The sequence below is a fragment of the Engraulis encrasicolus genome, chromosome 11 (assembly GCF_034702125.1).
Source record: "Engraulis encrasicolus isolate BLACKSEA-1 chromosome 11, IST_EnEncr_1.0, whole genome shotgun sequence".
In the NCBI taxonomy this organism is placed as follows: Eukaryota; Metazoa; Chordata; class Actinopteri; order Clupeiformes; family Engraulidae; genus Engraulis; species Engraulis encrasicolus.
Window position 1 is genome coordinate 2,191,252 of NC_085867.1, and position 25,000 is coordinate 2,216,251.

Consider the following 25,000-nt stretch of genomic DNA (forward strand, 5'->3'; position numbering starts at 1 on the left):
CTGACCGGGTATGAATTTGTTGCAGTGTAGACTATGTTGAGTTATTGCTTGTGGACAAAATTGGCCATTACCCACTCTACGTGTATGTAGCCTACTGTAATAGTCGGGAAGTTCATCTGCAATACAAGGCTGTGGGCATTGGGCATTGTGCATTGTCCAAGGCTGTGTACCACATTATATGGAGAAACAGGAAACCAAGCCGCATGAACTTCTTATTTCTATAACGCTGTTTCCCCCTGCAAGGGACATACAGTGACAGTAACATAACCTACTACAGGTCACTGCTACCATAAGTCTTGTGGGGCTTTGTTTTAAAGGGACACTGTGTGAGATTTTTAGTTGTTTATTTCCGGAATTCATGCTGCCCATTCACCAATGTTACCTTTTTCATGAATACTTTCCACCAGCATCAAATTCTAAGTGTTCATTATGACTGGAAAAATTGCACTTTTCATATATGGAAAGGGGGATCTTTGAATGTCCAAAAATAGCCATTTTTAGCTGCAAAAATTACTTGGACCAAACTAGAATATATTTGTTTATTACTTAGTAAACTTTCATGTAAAGATCAAATTTGGCAACAGCCAACCCAGTTTCAATGATCAGCATAGTTGCAGTACCTTTTTTGACCATTTCCTGCACAGTGTCCCTTTAAAGCCCCATCTAAGGGTGTTGGTCCCTGGTGCACTGAAACAGTTGCCCCAGCCAGGGCCGGATTAAGATGGCCTGGGGCCCCTAGGCTGCAGGTTGCTGTGGGCCCCCCCAGAAGGCATATTTCTAAAAATGTGCATTGACAGTGTCATAATTACGAGCTAGAAATTCAGGATAACTTGTCTACCAACTGTACTCAACACAATGGATTACTTTTTCAATGCTGCATCTTGTCACAATTCTGCAATTTTTCACTTTTGGGCAATCAGGGGCCCCCTGGCAGGTGGGGGCCCCTAGGCTGCTGCCATATCTAGCCTGTGCATTAATCCGGCCCTGGCCCCAGCAGTGGACCCATCCCTTAACTCTTGTCTCAAAGGATTGATTATTTATATGGACTACACCAGGGGTGGGGAACCTTTTTCATTCGAGGGGCCACTTAAAATTCATCCGAGAGCCGTAAAAGTCCTTCGAGGGCCGTACTATGAGCACAAACCAGGTTTTTGCCATGCACTTTCGGCCTATATTGAAGGCAGTCACCTTTAAAACAGCCCCAACCTTCTCTAGGTCCCCTGAATATAACTTAATTGTAGATTAATTGTAGATTTTAAGATTCCTTTACAAAATATGTCATATTTCATGTGAAGCTGCATAAAATTACATGGGGGGGCAGATAAAACGGCCTCAAGGGCCGCAAACGACCCTCGAGACATAGGTTCCCCACGCCTGGGCTACACAGTTTCCAGACTTTGACGGGGGAGAGCCAAAAGGTTGTACTCTTGTGCCTCTTTTCCACTGCCGGTTGCCTGGTAGGCCTACAGCTCGACACAGCGCGACTCGGCCGCCACTTTTTGCTTTTCGATTGGGCACGACACAGCTCAATCGAAGAGCAAAAAGTGGCGGCCGAGTCGCGCTGTGTCGAGCTGTAGGCCGACCGGTAGTGGAAAAGAGGCATAAGAGTACAACCTTTTGGCTCTCCCCCGTCAAAGTCTGGAAACTGTGTAGCCCAGGCGTGGGGAACCTATGTCTCGAGGGTCGTTTGCGGCCCTTGAGGCCGTTTTATCTGCCCCCCACACACACACACACACACACACACACACACACACACACACACACACACACACACACACACACACACACACACACACACACACACACACACACATTACATTGTACATCCTGAATGATTATCCCAGTCAAAGTAACACAGAGGACGTCATTGCTGACATAATAGTAGATGGAGCACTCTTTTGCATTCTTCTGACAACAGGAAACAAAGTGAGTCTTCTGGGAAGTGTACTGCTTTTCTTCTGAGTCAATGTGCTCAAATAAGTTGCTGGACTGGATTCCTAGAGGAGCTGTTGCCTTTTTGTGTATCCATACGTTGTGGCATAAAGGTTGTCTAGTGTTACTTATCATCACCTGCATAGAAAGGTGCGCCAGCGGGCGTAGCCTATGTCAGTGGTTTTCAAAGTGAGGGCCGGGGACCCCTGGGGGGCCGCGAGAAGATGCTAAGGGGGTAGGTTGGCAGGAAAAATATAGCAAAATAAAATTAATAATTCATAATATTCAGTAAATATTGTTAAATACTAATAACTACTACTAATAATAACTAAATAATAAAAAGCCAAAATAAGCTAAACAATCCCAGTGGAATAATTGTCTTCTTTACAATGTAAATATGTTTATATCTATTACGCTCTCTGCAATACTTGAATGGGTTTAGGAATGCACCAACTCCACCGAGTTGTGAAACTGGGTACACCGAAAAAATAGTATTGTATGGCCCATGTCAGGGGGCCTTGGTTGGAATCTACTAGTATATGGGGTGCCTCAACATGGTTAAGTTTGGGAACCCCGGGCCTATGTAATACACCAAGTCAGACAGCCACAATATTCAGTATTGGTCACTCAGAGGACAGGTAATTTGTGTCTGATGATTGCTATTGGTTTAGTATTTACAGAAGCAGACACTCCTTTCTATAGCCGGCGATGGGCATAGGCAGACCACCTAGGGTGCCAAATGTTTTGGGCCCTCCATATGTCTTGGGTGCGCCATAGTAACGCATGAATATTCCACAAAATTAGAATGTCAAGTGAAACAAAACATGAAACTTCCTAGTGACACTGATTGCGTATTCATTGGCACTCAGAATATGTAGGTACGAGATCAGCTGTGCTCAATCAGATGCACGATGCTATGTTTACAGATGCTTGTTTCTAAAGGCACAAATAGAAAAGGGGGAGTTTGCGTAGGTTCGCAGTGGTTCTCAACCTGGGCTCTGGGCTCCCCCTGGGGTGTGCCAGAATGCCCGTCCCTAGAAGGTGAATGTGAATGTGATATGAAAACACAGTTACAAGCTCATGCAGGAGTCGGATGAGCCATAGTCTATCAATCAAGTGGAGGATTAACAATACATGAAATACAAATATAGTATGAATTAGATACTATGATATAGTATGAGGAGAAATGAACAAAACACCAATACACAACCAAGTTTATCGTTTTGTTTTTAATGAGAAAATAATTATATATAGTGTATAATTGTGAGGCTTAATGTAACTATAAAACAATATAAGCAGTATATGAACATACAAGTGGTTAACATATTAACACAGGGCAACATAATGCTCTCATCATAATCATAATCATAATAATAATCGCAATCCTCATCATATCTTCCTCAATACTCCTTTGGTATTTCCTTTAGTGAAAACGGCCACTTGAGCGATCCTAAACAAAACAAGTGTCTTACAGAGTAGCTCGCGCTGTGTAGTGAATAACACCAGATAATGCAAGAAGTCAGTATTATTATAAACAACAACAACAAAAACAAACACATTACAGCTTAGTTCCTCTTTTGCACATGTGTGTGTGTGTGTGTTTGATGAAGGCTCCTACATGTTACAGTACAAAAGCTGGCGTCTGGGTGCCTGCTTCTGGGAGAGAAGAGTCTGCAGTACTGTTGACTCCTCGTGGATGAATGCTATAGTAGGCCGGAAGAGTTTCATTGGCAGGTTTAATACTGTATTATGCAGGATATTATTGATTTTTGTCTGTTTAACATGCTGCAGAGAACACAGAGGGGGAGGGGAGGGAAGCAGTCTACAGAGACCTGAGGAGGGTATACTAAGAAGTTGGTTCAGGAGTAAACCAGTTCAAGTTAAAGGGGTATGCCACTATTTTGGGCTTAATACAGTTAAAATCCTTGGCCAGGGTTTATAAAGGTGGTCGCTAAGCTAGTGAAAGTCAATGGACATGCTACACGGATGCATTGACTTTCACTAGCTTAGCGACACGCTCCCTCTTTTAACTTGTCTTAAAGCAAGACAACGGCTTACATGAAAAACAAGAGACTTTACCACCTTTATAAACCCTGGCCAACAACTTTAACTGTATTAAGCCCAAAATAGTGGCATACCCCTTTAACTTCACCTGGTTTACTCCTCAACCAGCTTCTTGGTGTAGACCCCTCTGGGCCTCACTTGCATGTGTTTGTTCAGTAATGTGTTCTGTTTATTCCTTTTTCAGTATGTTTTGCTTAAGGAAGAGCTGGGGGTTGTGTGAGGTGCATTTCAGCTTATAACCTTGAGGTTTGCTATGAAGAAGGAAGCTGAGCTCTTTTGGAGCTGTAACTACTTATTTAAACTGCATGACCAAATAGCGAAGTGAGGCCCCACAAGTCACCCCTCTGTTAAAATGTTGTTGTTTATCAGCTTGCTTCGAAGTGCAACTGTCATTAAAACGCCCAATGAGCCGATTACTGTAATAACCATTATCAGTTCGTCTTGTGATTACAGTTGTGCCCAGTTGTGCTACTGATGCAATGCTGAGCCTATACTGTGTACAGTATCACCTCCTTCAATGGGAAGAAAAACTACAAATCCCATCACATGAATGAAGAACAGCAGTTTTCAGCTGACACCTTATTGCTCAAACAGACAAAAAAAAATCTCAAAGTCATCATCATCATCATATATCATATTGACAATTTGACAACTGCTGGTCAACGGTGATAACCACACGACCTTGTGACTGTTTCCCTAACTGCGTGGTATGAAAATTCGGAGCAATTCAGCATTGATATTGCAAATACTTTTTAAAAAATACATTTGTGCTATGTGTATTATACATCAACTAAAGCGAATGTCTGACTATTTGAAAAGCCACTTGCTATGCCATTCAGATACATACAGCAAGGCAACGGGTGAACACGCAAGGCAAGATAAGCTGAAAAATATTAGCGAGATCCCTCTGACTTTTATTCTACAGCATCCCACAGGCTGGCTGTGATAATGAAGCTAGCATTCTCATGTTGAAGAATGAAAGCATGTTTTTTTTCCTTATATAACTGGGGGTCTCAAGCACCCAAACGAGCAGAGGGTAGATTTATTTATTCAGTTATTTAATTAAAAAGCATACATACTATTGAAATGCCAGTCACTTGCTAAAAAAAACTATGTTCCATCAGAAGGTACACTTCTCCCACTGCACAACAAAAAATAATAATCTCCTTGTAAAAAAACAACAACAACTGTTTACCGAATATTCTCCATATCATAGAACCCAAATACAACTTACATTTCCTGCATGGAGACATCAGATCTATGTTCCTTTACCAAATAGGTCCATCAATTTTAATAAACAACGGGGTAATCACCGTCAACCTTTTTTTTATAAATACTGTATATATTCTTAAAATGCTGTTGCCCCTTCAAGCATATGCAGCAGCTTTTACAAATACACTTAATTATTCCTGTCCAGTCATGGTCTTTGCTCTTTGCCCGAGATATGACATGACCTGGGGTGCATTTCTCGAAAGCGTAGTTGTTAGCCGTTAGCAACTTGGGTAGTTGCCAATGGGAAATTGCATTGCAGCCAACAAAGTAGCTACCGTAGCAACTACGCTTTCAAGAAATGCACCCCTTGCTTTGCCAACATCGCCATATACATTTCACCTCTTCCTTGCAATAGCAACATCACGCTAGTAAATATGCTTGCACACGTCATAGACCACAAGATAAAATCAACGCCCGCCTTCCAGAACAGAAATGCACCAGTGCCACTGCCAGTCTAACTCTAAATCTAGAAGTAAATATACTTAGAAAGGACAACCGTCCCTTCACATGTACTTATTTATAGATATATGTATAATGCACAATGTAAAAAACAGAGCCCATGCTCACCAACAATGGAGTTCAATTTGTACAATGTCTAATGTCTTAAGAGTGTGACGGATTTCCTATTTTTTTTCCAGACCTGATCCATGAGGTAAAAACCAAAACCAGGATGTCATTGTCCGTGCTCAGATTACTTCCTGACTTGAGCAAAAAAAGAATAATTTTGGCTGTCAGTCCCTGATCAAGATGCAGAACAAGCTTCTCTACGAAAGTCCCATTGATCCTTCCAATACAGTGACAACACTCTAATGTCAAATAGGCATGTGGTATGGGACCCAGAAACATCTCTCAATGTCTGCAGTTATTAGTAAGTGCTTTCCTTTATCAATGGACTGTCAGTCATGTTGATAATATATTTCCTTTTCAGGGGTGCATTTCTCAAAAGAGAAGTTGTTAGCCTGTTAGCAACTTCGGTAGTTGCCAATGGGAAAATGCTGTTGAAAACAACAAAGTAGCTAACGTAGTAGTAAGCAACTTTGGATTCGAGAAATGCACCCCACCAGCTCACTGTTTTCCACTTTCGTTCTGTGTATAATTCAAAGACCCCAAATACACAAAGCCTTAAGTCCTGCTCCTATGTGAACCTGGAGCACAAACATCATAACACAATCAATCAATAAATCCATCCATCCATCCGTCCTTCCGTCCGTCAATCAATCATCTTTACACTTTCACAACTACTATCTGAACATACAGCACCACCCCTCTGCCATTTTGTTTCATAAATAACACATTTGATTCATTGTCAGATCGTCTTCAATGGGCAAGAGAGTCATTTGCCTTTTAAATAATCTTTCTCTCTATTAGGCATATGCATCGCACCAGTGACTGATGCCCCTGCCTTAAAAGACCAATCTTTATGGATTTCAATGCAGAGTTCAACTGCATGAACTGAGTCTTGGTTCTGATAATAAATATGTTTTTTTCCCTCTTAAATTTCATTTCCATCTCATACGGTTTATAACACTGGCAGTCACCTGCATCGTTGTGAACACATGCTTTGATTGTCTACACAAATTGCATTTACTCATGACCAAAAAAAAAGAACAAAAAAAGAAAAGAAAAGCGGTCTGCACCATACCCCTACAACACTGAGTTTAGCAGAAAAAAAACAACAACAACAACTCTTCTTAGTCATGAAACTGTCAAGTGCATTGATAGATATTGCATGAGCAGCTGGTAGGTCCGTCCGCCTGCATCCACAAACAATCAAAAGTCAACATCCTGTTTTTCCTCTCTGCGGTCACGTTTTCTTTTTTTTTTTCAATTCCTGCATGGGGTGAATAGTGAATGGCACAGCTGCAAGAAGGCATTTCCCTTTTCAGAGGTGTTTGTCTCAGGTGTCCAACTGTTTTCATGGCTAAAAAATGCCACATGATTGAATCGCTGACAGACTCCTCACAATGGGCACCATGGTGACAGAGCAGGTGCTACCGGATCTGCTTGTTATCACGTTACAGGAAATTGGTATTCTAAGAAAAAAAAACACCCTTTAGTTTAGTTTTGTTTCGTTTTGCTTCGGTTATTTTTTCTTGAAGAGTAAATATTCTGTTTTGGGATGCTAAAGAAAAAAAAAAAGCAAAATCCCGGCAAAAAGTTTTAACAGCGATACAAAAGATACATATTAGCGGTGTAGTTATACTGTCCATTCCATCAGTAGGAATTGTTTAAAATGCTTGATGTGATGTTATAAAGCTGATGGATGAAGTGAAATTGAATGGGTGAGATTATTAACCTCCATTAATCCAGAGCCAAACCAAAAAAAAGAAGAAAGAAACAAAAACACACATCTTCAGTGTTCATGGGTATCCCAAAGTTGTTTGATCACAACCAGTCCTTTTTTAAAAAAAAGCTCTCCCCACGACTAAAAGGCAGGTTTGTGTCCATGGCGCGTTCTTTTCCTCTGTTTTTTTGTTGTTTGTTTTCATTTCAAATCACTTTCAAAGCTTCAAAGATGAAATAATCATATCACCCAAAGGTATAGTCTCATAAATGTTCATAAAGCACATTTTCCCAGAACTGCAAAACCTTCCAAAGATAGCAAGTAGAAAGTCACAAACCCTGAATCAACAAAAAATAGTGATCCCAACTCAAAAAAAATAGTGATCCCAACTCAAAAAAAATAGTGATCCCAACTCAAGTCACCAGGCCTGGGTTGCTTGTCAAAACATCCAATAGCAGGTGCCTCCAAAATCCCAACAATCATCAACAGTCCACACAGACAGGCTGCTGTTGTGATATGAAACCACCCTTACATGCTTTAAATAATAATAAAAAATAAACAATGTGGTTGCCCTCTAGAAGATACCCCTTTGATTTTTGTGTCTGACACTCCTGCCAGGGTGGGGAGTGGGGTGGGGACCTTTACTCCTCCTCTTCCTCCTCCTCCTCTTCCTCCTCTCCCTCGCGGCCTTCTTCGTTGGCGTAGATGCCCGCCTCCCACTTCATAGCCATGTTGCTTTTCCGCCGGGTCACTCTCGTGGCCTCCAGAACCTGGCCAGAGAAGGAAAAGTTAGTCTTCGAAAATACGTCCACTTCATCCAACACCTGACACTACGCTACGCTACACCATGCCCTGCAGCTTGTCTTTTTGTAAAGTATTTTTTTTTGGGGGGGCTTTTTGGCCTTTATTATTACAGGACAGTGTGAGAGTAGATAGGAAACAATTGGGAGGGAGAGAGATGGGGCAGGGTCGGGAAATGACCCCGGCCGTATTCGAACCGGGGTCCCCATGTGCAATGTAAGCCCAAATGGGGGGGGTCTTAGCGCCCCCGAAACCCTGAAGCTTGTCTATTGGAGTCTTTGGAAATGGACAATCTGGCATTCGCATCAATGTGACAGTAATCCAAGGTCACGGGGGAACAGAGAAGGTCAACTGGGACTAAATGGAAACAAAGCTATGGAGGGCTTGAATTAAATGTCTATAAATGGTGGTTAGTGAGTGAAGCCAAAGACCTTTACTGCATGGGGCAATCTGTATTTCTGTCTAGTATCACTGTCTAAAAACTGGAAATTGCCTGGGAAAAAAATGTTCAGTCAATTACTCACAAAACATCTCAACACCCAATTCATGCACACCAAACCCATCCAGTGCTTTTTTTACCAGCATGATGAAGCATTTTTTTCCTTTTGCACATGCTCAAACACTGCTCACTGATAGACGTACTCGTCAATACAGATTTCACACCCACTCAAACGTGTACACAAGCATTCATGTGAACCAAAGCTTGAGTGTACACAGGCTTGAAAAAAATGAACATAACACGTCAATATCACACAGGTATCACAAAAGGAAAGGCCGTCATGCCATGTCATGGACTGTGTTCTGTGTGGGGTCAACTTACAGGTGTTTCATTCAGGTGGGGGAGGGGCACTAGTTTGCTACTTCAGTGAACCACAATGGCCAGTCTTTTTTCCTTGCTCTGTGTGCTGAAAATAGCTTAGCGCTAACAGGTATAGTAGATAAGGCCTTAATGGCTAACAGATTTATCTCTCTATGGTTTTAGAAAAATGTTCCGGGAGCTGTTGGAATTGGATTGGAATTTTTTTCCAATTACAGAGTACCGTGAGGTGGTTATTTGGAACGATCTCCATTACATTGTGGAATAAAAAAACGTGGCTTGAATAATTTTTATTGATATTGATCTGTATGGATGAGATAAAAAGACTAGCCATATGTGGTGCCTTCTTCTCCCCATTTCCCCAAGCCCAATATGCCTCTTTTCCACCGCCAGTTTTCTGGTAGGCCTACAGCTCGACACAGCGCGACTCGGCTGCCACTTTCTGCTTTTTTTTAATTGGACGCGACACAGCTCAATCTAAAAAGCAAAAAGTGGCGGCCGACTGGAGCTGTAGGCCTACCAGAAAACCGTCAGTGGAAAAGAGGCAATAGTGAGTCTTAGACTTCGTTAAGGGCCAGTGTGTATTAGTGGTAGTGCGACAAATGGGGTTGCAACACTCAGCATTGTGTGTGATAAAGGGAATTAATCACAAGGAGCAAACACTTCTGCTCTGAAAAGCTTCTGTATTTTTTTCTGTCTCTGTCTTTGAAGACAGAGCTTAACAGGAAAACAGATGGTTAGCTTAGCTGCACGCCACATTGGGCCATATCATCACGGCAGCCATGCCATGGTGATGGTCAGAGTGAGGCCCTCCGCACATAGGCTCCGAAAAAGTGCTGAGCACCGCTCCGCAAAAGTTCGATGCCGTTGTTTTCAACAGAACCCCGCACACTGGTGCCGATGTCCACGGACATTCGCGGATGTCGGCTAGCGTCGATTAGAGACGACACTATGTTCGTGTCGTGTGAAATTGGGTTTTGCGGGTCGGAATTCTGTTCTGAGCGAAAGTGCTCTGCAGGGGTGCATTTCTCGAAGGCGTAGTTGTTAGCAGTTAGCAACTTGGGTAGTTGCCAATGGGAAATTGCATTGCAGCCAACAAAGTAGCTACCGTAGTTAGCAACTACGCTTTCGAGAAATGCACCCCAGTGCTGTCGGAGCCGATGTGCGGAGACCTTGAGATGTGCAGGGCAGTGCAGTGCAGTGCACAGAAGTGGAGCTCCTCGTACGAGTAGCCGCTCGATTGTCCAAGGGCAGCGCCAACACTTACACGGATCCGTGCCACAGCGTTGGCATCATGCTACACCCATCGACAACAACGGCCCACCAAATGAAACGGTAAAAAAGGATAAACAACAAAAAACAAAACAACAAGGACAATGAGAACAACAATGGCAAAAAAATCAACCAACTAACCAATCAAACAAACAAACAGACAACTTAATCAACAACAACAGAGGGGGTCGGAAATAATAACAGCATGCAAATGATCACAGCACTGAGAGGAGGACAGCAAATTGAACACTTTGCAGATCACAAGCATGTGGACAGGTACCTCAGATGTAACGTCACTAGCGAGTCTTAAACGGGCGTACTGACAAAAGGGAGAGAGTCATCATTAGAATTAGTCACTGTTACAACACTAGGAAGAGCAGCAGAGAGCCCACACAAAAGTGCTTCTGGTTTCAGAATGAAGTGTACCAAACCACCAAACTCAGAATGCCCTAAGTAAGCACATGACCAGACTATTGGCCTTTGGTTTTGGTTGGCAAAAGGGAACAGCCTAAACCTATGGTCATGTAGGTTATCTTTCAGCCTAAACCTATGGTCATGTAGGTTATCTTTCAGCCTAAACCTATGGTCATGTAGGTTATCTTTCAGCCTAAACCTATGGTCATGTAGGTTATCTTTCAGCCTAAACCTATGGTCATGTAGGTTATCTTTCTGTGATATCTCTCAAATGATGATCCTTACTCTGTTCACATTACAGGTTCGTAAGGTACAACCTGTATTAGGTTTTTTTTGTCTTTTTTGGCTTTCCCCCCCTTCTTTTTCTGGGAGATGGAAAACCCCAAACGTCACCAATTGAGGTCTAAGGTTACCACTCTGTGGCTTCGTTAGGCAAGCGCTGGCACATATCCCATTTTTTTGGGCTGCTTTAAAGAAGTCAGCCTGTTTCAATTCACTTCTCCTCATGTCGGAAAGCCCCAGCCGTCCTCTGAGTCATCTGACCAGAGTCCTCACAGCATGCCCACACACCTTATAGATTACTGAAATGGAGACTTATCTGAATAGACAGTCATGCAATCTCAATGGATTGAGTGATAACCGAGTACAGTGCTTTTGCTGAAATGCCAAACAGTTTATTCTTAATTGTATGCTTGCACTACATGAGTGACAGAGAACTGGCATGCGTTTGGGAGTATTTACACATACAGCACTTAAATCTTATTGGCTAAAGGACAGGACAGTGTGGTTTCAATGTAAGCATGAATGGTAAATGTGGAGGGGACATGGTAGGGGTGGACCGATGCATCAGATAGCGAAGCCAATTTTTGGTCCCCTAGGGGAAATTCTTTCTCTGCTCTTTATCCCATTTGGACTAGTGAATCACATTGAAGTACACACACTAGTCCGTAGCAGTGGGCTGCCTGCTGAGCGGCGCCCGGGGAGCAGTGTGGGGGTTAGGTGCCTTGCTCAAGGGCACTTCAGCCATGGTCCAGTCAGGCATTGAACCGGGAACCCTCAGGTTGCCAACCCAGTGCTCTAACCACTGAGCCACGGCTGCCCACAGCTAAACATTGCCATATTGTAGACACAGTGGATTCCATTGACTTTGGTTGTTGATCTTATAAAATTTACCGAAGACAGTGGCTGGTGATGCCAGATAAAATGTTGCACTGACTCACAAAGCACAGGCTGTCAGTAGGCCTGCCTATTTAACAAGCCAATTAACAGGACAGCACATTTGTATAATGAATGCATTTTGCCAGCAAAAGTATTTCTGACATCAAAAGTAAACAACAAAAACATCCGCTTTTGGCCAAAATTAAAATCTCAATCGGTGCATCCCTAATAAATGATCAGACACTCCATCCCCATTTCTGGTTGCAGTTACTGCAGAGGTCCACTTTTGTCATTCATTAATTGTCAGAAGCTTTCAAGTAATTGTAGTTATTTTGAGTCCACTTACGCTGTTGTCCTCCAGTTTCTCTCGACGCTTGACCTTGTGCGTTTCAAAGTCCTCCATCAGGGTCTGCATGAGGTTCTTGGGCCGGGAGCCGCCCGAGTCGTCGCTGCCCAGGTCGGAGAGGGGGGAGGGGAGGGGGCCCTCAGAGGACGACGGGGAGGCGGGGGGCGCCGGCCGGATCTTCTCAATCTTCCCTGCAAGACAAGGGATGCAAACATGTATGGTGAGTCTGTAGGTACATGTAGCATGCATTCCAATTCTGTCTGTCAGGGGGGCGCTGTGGCGCAGCGCGCTAAGCCCCCCACATTTGGGCTTACATTGCCCACAGGGACCCCGGTTCGAGTCCAGCAGGGGTCATTTCCCGATCCTCCCCTGTCACTCTGTCCCATTTGCTTCCTGTCACCATCTCAGACTGTTCTATCAAATAAAGGCATAAAAGCCCCTAAAAATATATTTAAAAAAATAAATAAAACAATTCTGTCTGTCTGTAAGTTAAGCCTGCTGCCTCAAGCCTCAAACTACATGACTATGGGCCCGATTCTCAGCTGAAAACCCCCCTTACGACAATCGGTGTAACGTTACCCCCCAGGATCATCGACCATTGAAACCACAGCCCTCTAAAACACAAAAGACACGCTAACCATTAATACAAATGTAATCTATTTACTTGCACACTATAGTAAGTCTTTGCTATGTCACTCTGCGTATACTGAATGTCTTTTCTTTATATCTTGTTAGTGAGTTGTCAAGATGGTCGTGGTTCTTTATCTGCAGTGTGTTTACTTTACAGACAGAATGGAAAATGTAGAAAAACAAGTCGACAGGGGGATGCCCACCACAATATCAGATGCCCCTTTCCACTTTCACTTTCACTTTTAAGAAGACAAAGGGATGGTACATTTGTCTGCGGAGTGAAGTATCCTGTGGTGGTCATAAGTGAAGGAAAAAAGACCAACAAAGGTCAGCGTCTGTGCCTGCACTTAACACCCGTGTATTGCTAGGTGCGTGCACTCCCAAAAAGTAGTAATCACTCAAGATAAAAGGAAAAAAGGCTTGTGTGCGCCTCCTTTTTTCCTATTATCTTGTGTCATAAGTGAAGCAAATTGAATCTTTGCTAATAACTTTAAGTTTGAAATACCTGTATGTAAGGTACTTCACTGAAAAGAGGTCTGCATAACACCTAGAAAAGAGAGATACCCTCCGCGTTCCCGCACTTCACTGGTGCGTCACGGGAAAGGACTAGTAATTGCAGGGAAAGAAGGCAGTCACCGGAGCATCTTCAGATGAGGACATTTTACTTGTTTTATTGGGCAAGTGCCAAGTCGAAACGTTAGTTGGCACTTGCCCAATAAAACAAGTAAAACTTCCACATCTGAAGATGATCTCCCTTCTTTCCCTAGGTCTGCAGAACAGTTTGCCAACTCCAGCTACTGCCCAACAACTGCTTGAAAACAAAGAGCCAAACATACGCCTGCTGGATAATGCTTGTGGTTTTAGTGGCCTGGTGTGCCAACTGTGTACTTCCCCACATTGGGTGCGTTCCAATATGCGACCTTGCATCCTCCACTTGTGCTTGTGGCCTCGAACCAGGAAGCAATAGGTCGTGATGACATCACTGATAACAGCATTGTATTTCAATATCTTGCTAAAGCTCAATTATAAAGTCTTTTTCTCATTTGCAAACTGGATGGTGAATGAAAAACAGTCCCCCAAAAGTTGTTGTGGCTTGTCTGACAGCTGGGAAACTTTATTGTTTTCTCCACGGAGGAGGGGCCAGGAGGCGGGGCAAGGCCAGAACGCACAAGTGTAGGACGCAAGGTCACATATTGGAACGCACCCACTGGCTCCAGGGGAAATGGTAGCAGAAAGGGGAATGCTGCACTTTCACTTTCACTTCTGGCTCCAAGCAGTCGCCAATAAATGGACCATTATGTACTGCACTGCACTGAGGGGCTGGAAACATATTTGGAAGCATTTTTGAAATTTTGAAAACCTTTAATGGAAGAGTTTTTCTGTTTGTCTTCAAACTGTATTATTCTATCATACTATTTTTTGGGGGGGAAACACATGCCACCTTCAGTTGTATTACGTAAGGGTTAACGTTCGGCGAGAAGGTCGCTACCGTGGAATAGCAGCACGACAGAGAGAATCTTTAGACCCCGACGCTTATTATATGGATATACTTAAATGATTCACACATGGCGGGGACATTTATTTAGGCCTATTTAATGTTAAGTCTATTATAGTTTTTAATGTCAAAAGATTGTTGCTGCGCAAAACAAAACAGTGCCGTTGTGGAACACCGCTAGGCAACAGCTAGGTAGCCAGGACAACAGGTGTTGTCTATCACAGCAGCTGATTAGAGTCTTGTTGAAAAGTCGCTTTAGCAGTGAAAAGTCTTGTTGCCATTGACAGCGGTCTGTTATAGACCAACCCGTCCGTTATCGAAAAATAACAGACGTGCGAACGTTGGGGATCCCCGTTGAAATGAATGGAGCATTCGACCGATGACGTCACACCATATAATAATGCTTAATAACACATTTTTATCAGCAAATAAAACTATAGTTTATAATTCTACAAGTAAACAATGAATAGTGTTGGTAGGATTCACTTTATTTGTCATGTATCTGCCCTTCATTGTACAATTGTACAGCAGATGGCAGACTGAGCCTACTGACTCCTCTTACAGTACCCAATCCCACCAATAGGGGGCACACTCAGCTCACCCAGTGTCCTACCGGTCTCCTCATTGCCAGCAGCAAGTCAGCCAGCCAGCATGCGGCACAGCATATGGTCACCATCTCACAAGCATTCACCACCACTGAAGCCCCTTCTTCTACTGTATTTAGCTTCCCTCAGGAATACGAGGCACATTCCTGGAGCATATACAGGCATCAAGCGAGCTCATCAGTCCACCTCTTTATAAATCCTGCTGAACTAAAGAGCCGTCCTTGGGCCTGACAGGCAGCCGTGGGGAAGTGGGTGGTAGTATAGCGGTCTGGGTTGGCTGGGGACACAGCTGCACTGGCTTTGTGACTGTCGTTTGAAGAGAGAGAGAGAGAGCCAACAGAGCTGACTCACACAGTCATCATGTGGTAGCAGCCAGGGATGGACTGGGGGAGAAATAGGGCCCGGGCACTTTTGGCAAAAGGGCCCCGCATAATAGCACAGAACTGACTCACCGGTAGGCTCTGCATTTAAAAAAAAAAAAAAAATTCTGAAAATAGAGGCCCACGAGGGTGCAGGGCCCACCGGGAAATGCCTGCTATGCCAGTTGGCTAGGGGCCGACGAGGGTGCGGGGCCCACCGGGAAATGCCCGCTATGCCAGATGGCCAGGGGCCCACGAGGGTGCAGGGCCCACCGGGAAATGCCCGCTATGCCAGATGGCCAGTCCTGCCCTGGTAGCAGCTGCCTGTCGCGACTGTGGGACATCGCATGCCACGGCCAAAGACCTCAAAGCACCGCAGGCACCCTCTTACATTAAAGCTAGTTGTGGGGACTGTGGACTTAATGTCTGCACAATAAAGAAGTGACCAAGTATCATCAGTGGCGACAGTTAGTTAGATGATGAATGATCTCATCGGCGCTTTCAAATTCTATAAAACATCAGCATTGACCAAATAGAATCAGCGGCCACAGATAGTTAGCTAACGACCTCTGTCATAGGCCATTTTGAAATCCCTGGAAGAGAGGTAAGGCAGAGAGGTAAGGCAGAGTGGTAATACAGAGTGGTAAGACAGCAGTGATCACGTTCTCTCAGGCTCTTTTCCCATAGCCTGGCCCTCATCAGATCCTTGCGTGTTTCCACTCAACTTCGTGAGCTACTCAAGGGTCTTGGCAGTGTTGCCAGATGTGTCTGATCATATCCCACTCAAATGGTACTCAAAAACTGCCTGGAAACGCTAAATTCCGCCCAATTTCAACACATTGTATTGATTTCTATGGAAATAGAAAGAAAAAGAAAACCCCGCCAATTTTTTTTTTTGGCCATTTTTAGCCGTAGACGGCTATCTCAAGCAGCTAATTGGGCGAGTAACCGCCCAATCTGGCAACACTGGGTCTGGATGGATTTTCAGATTTGCCTCGCTCCTGAACCACAATCAGGGATATTCAGAGATGTGACATAGTCAAAGCATGAACGTAGTGGAGAAGGGAAAATGCGACTAGACCAGAGAGAGTAGAGAGAGAGAGGTTCCATTGGCCCATTGTTTCCGGGTTCTATTATTGTAAGGGGGAGGGGGGGAAATCCCCCTTTAGGCAGACCTAGGCAGACCTAAGGACTGTTCTAGTCAATGCTAGGAGCATTATGACACGCCCCTTTAGGCAGATCGGAACCTGGTCACGTTAGCTGCCCATAGAAACCTATTATGTTGGCATATCTCTATATACTTAAAGAATCTCTGACTAGACTGCACTGCGACATGGAATAACTCGCCCACATGGATTCTGTGATTTCAACTGTATTTTCAAATCAGTGAGTAGTTTAAGTCCCACCCAATGAGAGTACTGTATACTATAATGTATGTACTCCCATTTGTCGCACCTCATAAAAAATGTCAGACAACTGTTTTCTTCAATCACATGCTAGACGTTGTGGTAAAACCACGCCTTTGGAGAGCTACAGTATGTATGGCCATAGTTCCACATGAATGTATTCACATCCATCTCGAGACCCAGGTTACTTTTTCCAATTTCCAAATAAAAGAAAGGAGAGCAAGATGCTCCTCATTGTCCACCTACAGCAGGTGTGGGGAACCTATGTCTCGAGGGCCGTCAAATGAAAAAGGTTACCCACCCCTGACCTACAGCTTTTCAGAATGCTGCAGTTAAAGGGGCACTGTATAGGATGGTGGCCAGAGTAGGTATTGCAACTTTGCTGAAAAGAAAATAAAGGTCTGCAATACTGTTAAATGCTCCCAAATATTTAATGACGGTTAGTCCGAAACGTCGTGCCATTAAATATTTGGGAGCATTTGACAGTGTTGCGGACCTTTATTTTCTTTTCAGTTATCTTATGTTTGGTCCAGCACCTGTGCCACTGATGTGCACGCATTCTTTGACTTTCTGGATTGCAACTATGCTGCTCATTGAAACTATGCTGTCTGCTGCCAAATTTGATCATTTCATGAATATTTACTAAATAATAAACAAATATTTGCTAGTAGGACCAAAGAGCAGTATGCTTTGTGTCTAAAAATTAAATTCAAAAGGGCGGACAATGGAGAAGATCCCCCCCTTTTCATGTAGGAAAAGCACAATTTTCCCAGTCATAATGACTGGTTAAATACATTCACTTTGTGAATGGGCAGCATGAATTCTGGACATAAAGTACTTCAAAATATTACACAGTGCACCTTTAATGAAAAGCATCTGATGAGACGTCCTCCGGACCCCCCTTCCAGGTAATGGCTAGCCCTCCAATGGCCGTGCCCTCCTAGTGACGCAACAGCTTCAGCGTTGCTACCAGTCAGGTCAAGAGTCAATGCAAGTACTTTCTGAGTTCCCGCAAATACGGGAACTCCTCCCACTTCGTTGGAAAGCAAACAATCACTAGCAAACCAAGGGAGGCCATTATGGAAATGCCGTTTGGGAAAGGTTAATTGTTATGCTCTTGGTCAGACCAAGTCTCGAAGAGATTTGAAAGTCGATGATAATCAGGCTAGGTAATTGCAGCCCTGAACCTGAGCGGGCTGGTTAAATAAATTCACTTTGTGAATGGGCAGCATGAATTCTGGACATAAAGTACTTGAAAATATTACACAATGCACCTTTAACAAAAAGCATCTGATGAGACGTCCTCCGGCCCCCCCTTCCAGGTAATTGCAGCCCTGAACCTGAGCGGGTTGGGTTGGGTTGGGCTGGCCAGGAGGGCTCTCTCTGTGTGCACTGCTGTTATAATAGAGTGACTAGCGAGCGCTGGCTTAATGAACAAAGGTTTGGCTCTGCACACACCGCTAATGTTCTCTGCGGCCGGTCGCTGGGAGAATAATGACTAGGGCCGCGTGCCAACCGCCACTTCTGCCCGCTCAATCATCTCTAACAAGTGCTTGTTTAGTTTGCCAGTGCCATTCCCAAAGCCGGCGTGGCAGCTGATTTTGTACAGATGTGCCCACCCCATTCTCTATGTCTTTCTGCCCCTGCCCGCCTCTCTTTCTCTCACTCTCTCTCACTCTGTCTTCCTCCCACTCGCTCTCTCTCCCTCCATCTTTCTCTTCCCATTACACAAATACTTTCCCCCTTCCACATCATTAACACTGGGTAGGTGCAAATGTTGCTGCTTATTTTCATAGTCAACATCAAGTTTAGGATAGTCAATCAGAGTTTGCAAAAGGAGGGGTGGAAAATGACAACTTAAAAGAATACTGTAGCATGAGGGCTATTATGACAGTGCTGGCAGGTACTGACTTCACTTTTGGTGTATTAGTCGAAGAACGAATTTGTGTATTTATGTGGATTTCATCTATGTAGACGTATTGTGTAGCTACCTTATTCATTAATAAATAGTAATTGTTGGGTCTAACAGCCTGATCTCCAAAAATTCCGTGCTCCTGGACACGGATGTTAAGGACACGAAATCTGTGTCCAGGAACACGGATTTTGCCAAAATTCCGTGCTCCTGGACACGGAATTGTTTTCCGTGATGGGCACACGGAAGTGCTTTCTATAGGCTATTACCACAGCACTGTGTAACTCTATCATTAGAAAATACATGCCAAATACTAATTCTAAACAAAATAATGCTATTAATTTAAGTTGTGCCCTGACCAAAACATTCCCTAACCTTAACCTGTCATTAAAGACATATTTTTGAGAAATACCTTTTCCAGTTGGTTGCTAGGCTATCAAATTCATATAATGAATGAAAGAAAACTAGCTGTGCCTAGACCAAAACAATCCCTAACCCTAACCTGTCAGTAGGAAACGTTTTTTTTTAGAAAAAATATTTTAAATGAGAAAAATCCTGAGAAAACACAAGACTGTGGTAACATAGAGCTGTGGGAGTAGCCTATAGAGAGAGCACTTCTCTGTGTCTATCACGGAAAACAATTCCGTGTCTAGGAGCACGGAAAACAATTCCGTGTCCAGGAGCACGGAAAACAATTCCGTGTCTAGGAGCACGGAATTTTTGGAGATCATGTTGGGTCTAATGAAGTCCTACATGGTTGCTGGATGCTACTATGCCACCCACCACAATATGTAAAGTCATGTGATTTTAAAAGGCTGCTGTAGATGACATTGAGGATGTTTGACTTGATTTAAAATACACCACATAATAATAATGGCCTATTCTGATATACCAATTGCCAATTACAGTAGACAATTGGAGCCAATTTTGGTACCCTAGGGGAAATTCTTTCTCTGCACTTTATCCATTTGGACTAGTGAATCACATTGAAGTAGACACACTAGTCCGTAGCAGTGGGCTGCCTGCTGAGCGGCGCCCGGGGAGCAGTGTGGGGGTTAGGTGCCTTGCTCAAGGGCACTTCAGCCGTGGTCCGGTCGGGCATTGAACCGGGAACCCTTGGGTTGCCAACCCAGTGGTCTAACCACTGAACCACGACTCTAGTCTCATATTATCATTACCCTCATTTGCTTTGAGATCAAAACATGATTCTGCTGATGAATTGCTCTCTTGGCTGGGGCCCACTTGGAAAGGAGGCAATTGCCTCAACGTGACTACCCTAGTAAAATAAAGGACAAATATATATATTTAAATGATCTCTGCTGTAGTATTATGGGTGCTGCTGGGTCAAAGACGTGCAAAATGAAATGGTCATTCAGTGTAACAGATACCTTCTGCTGACTGTAAATGTAAAAAACATGACTCTATTTATTTTATTTTTCCCCAGGGAATTCACGAAAGCCTCATCTGTCATCCATTCACTTGAAACAATTTAAAAACTATGTTTTTTTACCGTTACAGTCAGCAGAATGTATCCTCTTTTCTAAGTGCCATTTTGCACGTCTTTGACCCTGCTGTGTGGTTTATACAGGATCTCATACCTGGCGCTGTCTTTCCCGGAAGTACAAGTTTAGCAGGCAGGCTGTTGGTCTTCTGCTTGCGCGTGAGCGACTGAGACGCCGCCGCCCCCGCCGCCTGTGCCGGTGCCGGTGGCCGCAGGCACTGTGTCTGCCGCTGCCGCTTCAGCTCCTCCTCGCGCTCCTGCGCCGCTCGGATCTCCTCCTCGATCATGGACAGGGTCCTCTGCTTGCGCGAGCGCAGCTTGAAGGGCCCCGCGCTGGGGCCCTCCTCCTGGCTCTTCTTGGTCGCCGTCGCCGTGCTCCTCAGCTCCGCCGCTTCCGAATACTTGCTGAAGTAGCTGAACTCGGGTTTCTCGCTGGGAGGCGGAGACTGGCTGGGTGACATGCTGTAGTAGTTCACGGCTGACGACGCGGGAGCGGGGGCGGGAGCGGGAGTTGGACAGTAGGAGGCGCTGCTGGGACTTCTGGAGACACTTGCTGGTGCTGCCGGAGCTTGGACGGTGATGGTGGGAGAGGAGGAGGCCATGCTGCGCTGCTGCTGCTGCTTCTCTTCCACGGGGTTTGGCACTCTGGGAGAAGGAGTAGGTGTCTGTATCACAGGCACAGGGGACACAGACACTGACACTGGGGAGGCGGGGCTCTCCCGCGGCTGAGGAACAGGAGCAGGCTGGGGAGACTGGCAGGCAGGAGGCGAAGGCTGAACCACCACCTCGACATGCCTCTCCAGGATGGGGGACGACTGCTGGGTGGCCCGCCTGGGTTCCCAGTCCTGGTTCTGATGGGCGATGGCGTGCTGGATGGCGTTCTGGACCAGCATGCCGGCATGGTACTCCAGCTCGTCTTCGGTCAGGCTGTCTGCGTTGAAAGAGGACAGAGATGCACTGTGATCGTCGATCGGCGACTTCATGTCCCGGTCCCGGTTCCCGTTGATGGGAGTGGTGGCCATGGGCGTGGATGGGAAGGAGTAGTCTCCCAGGGAGTTCTCTCCCAGGATGGCGCTCATGGTTTCGTTGGAGGCGCCGCTGTCGCTGACGTTGTCCATGCTGAAGTCGTTGGACAGGGTCTCGAGCACCGTGGTGTCCTGGGAGCGGATGGACAGGTCGTCCAGGCCGGAGTCGTTCTCCTCGGGGTGGTACGACGAGCTGGTCATGGAGCGCAGCACGAACGGCGGCTCGTCATCCTTCACCATGGTCATGACGGCGCGGGCGCAGGTGTAGTCGCTCTCCTCGCTCCAAGGGCCCTTTGGCCCCTCCTCCTTCCTGTCCCTCTCTGTCGTGCCGCCGTCTCCCGGGCTGCAGAACACTCTGTCAGCGGTCTTGCCTGTCGTCACGACGACGCCGTGACTGTCGTCAAGGCCGTGATAGGCTTGGTGGTGACCGGTGACGGTGATGGAACCACCGGGCCTTTCGACGTGCGACACCTCAGACACTCGAGAGAAGGGCTTGGCGGAGTAGAGCTGGGGAGCGACGCTCCTCTTTGGACCTGCGCTGGGCTGCTGCTGCTTTGCGTGCTCCATCTGAAGGAACTGCTTGCGCGCTGCCGAGAAGTCCACCTGCTCGGTGACGATGTCCTCTTTGTTCACCGGCTCGGGCGGCGTGCAGCAGTACGTGGGACTCGGCGACACCGTCGGACTCGGGGAGCCCTGCGAGCCACGTCCTCCTCCCGACTCGATCCGCTTCTGCTTGCGTTCCTCGTACTTCCTGTGCGACTCGAGCTTCTCCGGGTCCAGCTCCTCCTCCAGGGTCTTCTCCTGGGGAGGGTTCCACCACTTGGCCCCCATGCCGGGGTTCTTCTTGACCGCCTGACCCCGGATCAGCTCCAGACGCTCCCTCTCCAGTTCGGCGACCTCCTCCGAGGGCCTGACCTTCTTCACGCGGATCTCTTTCTCCTTCGGGCTTTCGAAAAGCTTCGATGGCTTCCTCTCCTCCTGGAAGGTGCGCAGCTCGAAGCGCGCCCCCTTCTGGATGGTGGTGGTCATCGGCTGCTTGTCGAGCATCTGCACCCTGCCATCTTGAGATGCTGCTGCTGTGGCTGCTGCTGCTGGTGATGAATGGCCATTTGGCTTAGTAGTGCCATCGATCTCCTCACCACTCACAAAAGTGGTCTGCCTATCTCTGTCCACCACCACTATCATCCCGCCAAGGTCTCCCGATGAGGACACGGCGCCGCCCGACACATGAACGGCCGGACCGCTGCCGTCCACGTTGATCAGCCTTGGCTCCGGGGAAGAAGTTCCGTTCGAGGTCATAATGTCCGCCTGTCCAGCTGGTTCGCAGCAGTTGGCCTCGAGGACCTCATCGAGATAGCGGATCTCCTGGGCGACCTCGGTGTCGATGGCCTCTCCTTGGTGGTGTGGGTGTGGGTGGTGTGCCATCCCGTTCTGCCCGCCGCCGCCACCGGGCGCGTTGCCGTGGCAGTTCTGGCTCTGGCTCTTCTCAGTCTGGGTCTCCAGCTCCATGTTGTTGTTGGCATTGGCGCTGTTCTCCTTGCCTCCGGATATCACGCTTACAGAGTCAAAGAAACTGACACTCTTTGGATTCCTCTCCGCCGCGGCCTTCAGTTCACTTTCATCCTCTGGGGGTTTGGAGGATTTCTGCAGCAAAAAAAAACAAAACAAAGAAAAGGGAAGAGAGAACAAAAATAATGTGTTAAAATATTAGACATCACATCATTGTCGTCATTGACTGCTTGCTGCTATTCTAGGCATATTGTTCACAGACGTATACTTATTTTCTAAGTTGATTTGAACTAAACAGAGGGAAAAGAGTGATAAAACAAGAGCAAAGACATTGATTGAACACTGTAACCATGACAACAAGTAATATTACAATGGAAAAATATTTCACACCCAAGACCATCAAGAAAAAAACGAGACGACTCCTTTCATCTGGGTTGAACTGCAGACTTCCCTGTAGGGACTGGCTTGTCATTTTTACAAACGTGTACGATACTAGACGATACGTGCTGCAACTCTCAACTCAAAAACAAACCTCTCAACAACACAACACTTAAATGCTGTTTACATCTCCCACATGCCCCGTGGGCAGCGCTGCACTGCACTGAGGTTGGGTGGAATCAGCATCGCCGCGTGGGGCCCGCTGATGAATAATACAGGGAGAGCTCATGATAGAGGGCTCGGGGATCTTGGCTGTGTCCAACTCTGAACCAAGCGTAATGTGATCGGGGGGCGGGTCGTGAATAATGCAGATATTCCCTACCCTACTACTCCAGTCTCTCCACAGTCTCAACACACTGTGTGCTGTGCTGTGCAGTGGCCGTGTCGGGCGGGCACATTGAAATACACTGGTTGCCCAAACAACACAGAGAGTAGTGCCACACTCACTAACTGGCAAGCATACCGTAGATGTAGACAGATCGAAATACTGACACACACGCATGCATGCACGCACCCACGCACACACAATCAATCCATATTGGCAAATTGTTTCAAAGAATCTAAAAAATCCAATAATCAGTTTTTGTGAACACTTCTCATTCTTGTCATCACAGTAAGTCTTTGTATTCAGACCGCACGATAATCAGTCTGCAAACTGGGCCACAGGCTTGTCAAAACCAGTTATGAGTGGCATCAATACCTGGCATGGCATGAGAGGCACATTGGCACTGCCTGGCATTTCCTGGGTGAGCCAAGCGCTGAAGAGGAGCCATGCCCTAATTTGGTGTCCATCCTCCTCAAAAGCTTACAGTACTTTCAAGGTCACACGACACTAGCCTGATTATCATCAAGTTTCAAATTTCTTCGAGACTTGGTCCGATCAAGAGCATAACAATTCACATTTCCCAAACGGCATGGTTGACCCTTCCTTCCCTTGGTTTGCTACCGTTTGTTTGCTTCACGACAAAGTTGGAGGAGTTCCCGATTTGTCCGGAGGTCAGAAACGATATCTGTATTGCTGCTGGCCTGACTAGAAGCAATGCTGAAGGTGTTGCCTCGCTTGGAGGGCACGGCCTGGCTCGGTCACACAGCACACGGAAAGCAGAATCACTATTCAAAGGTAGACCGTCATTTATATGCAAACAAGACAACAGCAGTTGGAGAGTTGGAGAACGGTGTTGGGGGATATGGTGGTCGGTGCCTTTTAAGAAGATTACAATAATTTCGATAAGTGGACCGAATTTATTCTGCTCACTCAGCTGCACAGTAATGGAAAAATGTTCTGAACACAGACAGGCAGCTTTGGGCTGTGAGGGACATAAACATGGACTAGGAGGGAATGTTTGTTTTCAATGAAGCTGGACCACAACATCTTTTTTTTTCAAACTCTTCGGCATCTTTGTAAGACATGGAAAAGGTCAGACGCTTTGTTTAAAAGCATACGCGAGAGCATCATTCTCCAAACAGCGTGCAACAAAATATCCCCACAAAGGATAACAGTCGATCTGTCTTTTTGTGCTTTTGGTGCGGAAGAAAACACACATGGTGTAACAAAAGACAAATATTATTGTAAACTCCGAACTCAGACAGCGTTTCCTTCTGACGTGCAATACCACTGCACTGTCTCTAACTGGTGACAGCTTTATCTTTACGCGCTGCACGTCTTATAAACATTCATCTTGTGAAAGCGCTCCGCATTGTGTGAAGCCCATACAGCCCGCTCGTTTACATTATTGTGTGAAGGTTTAAGACATGTTTGA

The 25,000-nt window shown here is 45.7% G+C and overlaps 1 protein-coding gene across 1 annotated transcript; it reads right to left on the reverse strand.

The window, feature by feature from the left end:
- Positions 1 to 3,153: 3,153 nt before the first annotated feature.
- On the reverse strand, positions 3,154 to 23,979 carry LOC134458647 (A-kinase anchor protein 2). Its single transcript, XM_063211076.1, has 4 exons — positions 23,941 to 23,979; positions 20,366 to 22,937; positions 12,361 to 12,551; positions 3,154 to 8,322 (listed from the first exon to the last, which is right to left on the reverse strand). The coding sequence occupies exons 1-4, from the start codon at positions 23,977 to 23,979 to the stop codon at positions 8,194 to 8,196; spliced, it is 2,931 nt and encodes a 976-aa protein (XP_063067146.1). The 3' UTR covers positions 3,154 to 8,193.
- Positions 23,980 to 25,000: the final 1,021 nt, after the last annotated feature.

What these genes read in the sequence shown, in the direction of transcription:
- LOC134458647 (XM_063211076.1), bottom strand. Translation starts at nt 23,979, where the DNA reads ATGCCAGGCAGTGCCAATGTGCCTCTCATGCCATGCCAG. An exon ending in TGCCTCTCATGCCATGCCAG is followed by an intron (nt 22,938 to 23,940) that starts GTATTGATGCCA and finishes TTTTTGCTGCAG; the next exon opens with AAATCCTCCAAACCCCCAGA. An exon ending in AGAAACTGGAGGACAACAGC is followed by an intron (nt 8,323 to 12,360) that starts GTAAGTGGACTC and finishes TTCTCTGGCCAG; the next exon opens with GTTCTGGAGGCCACGAGAGT.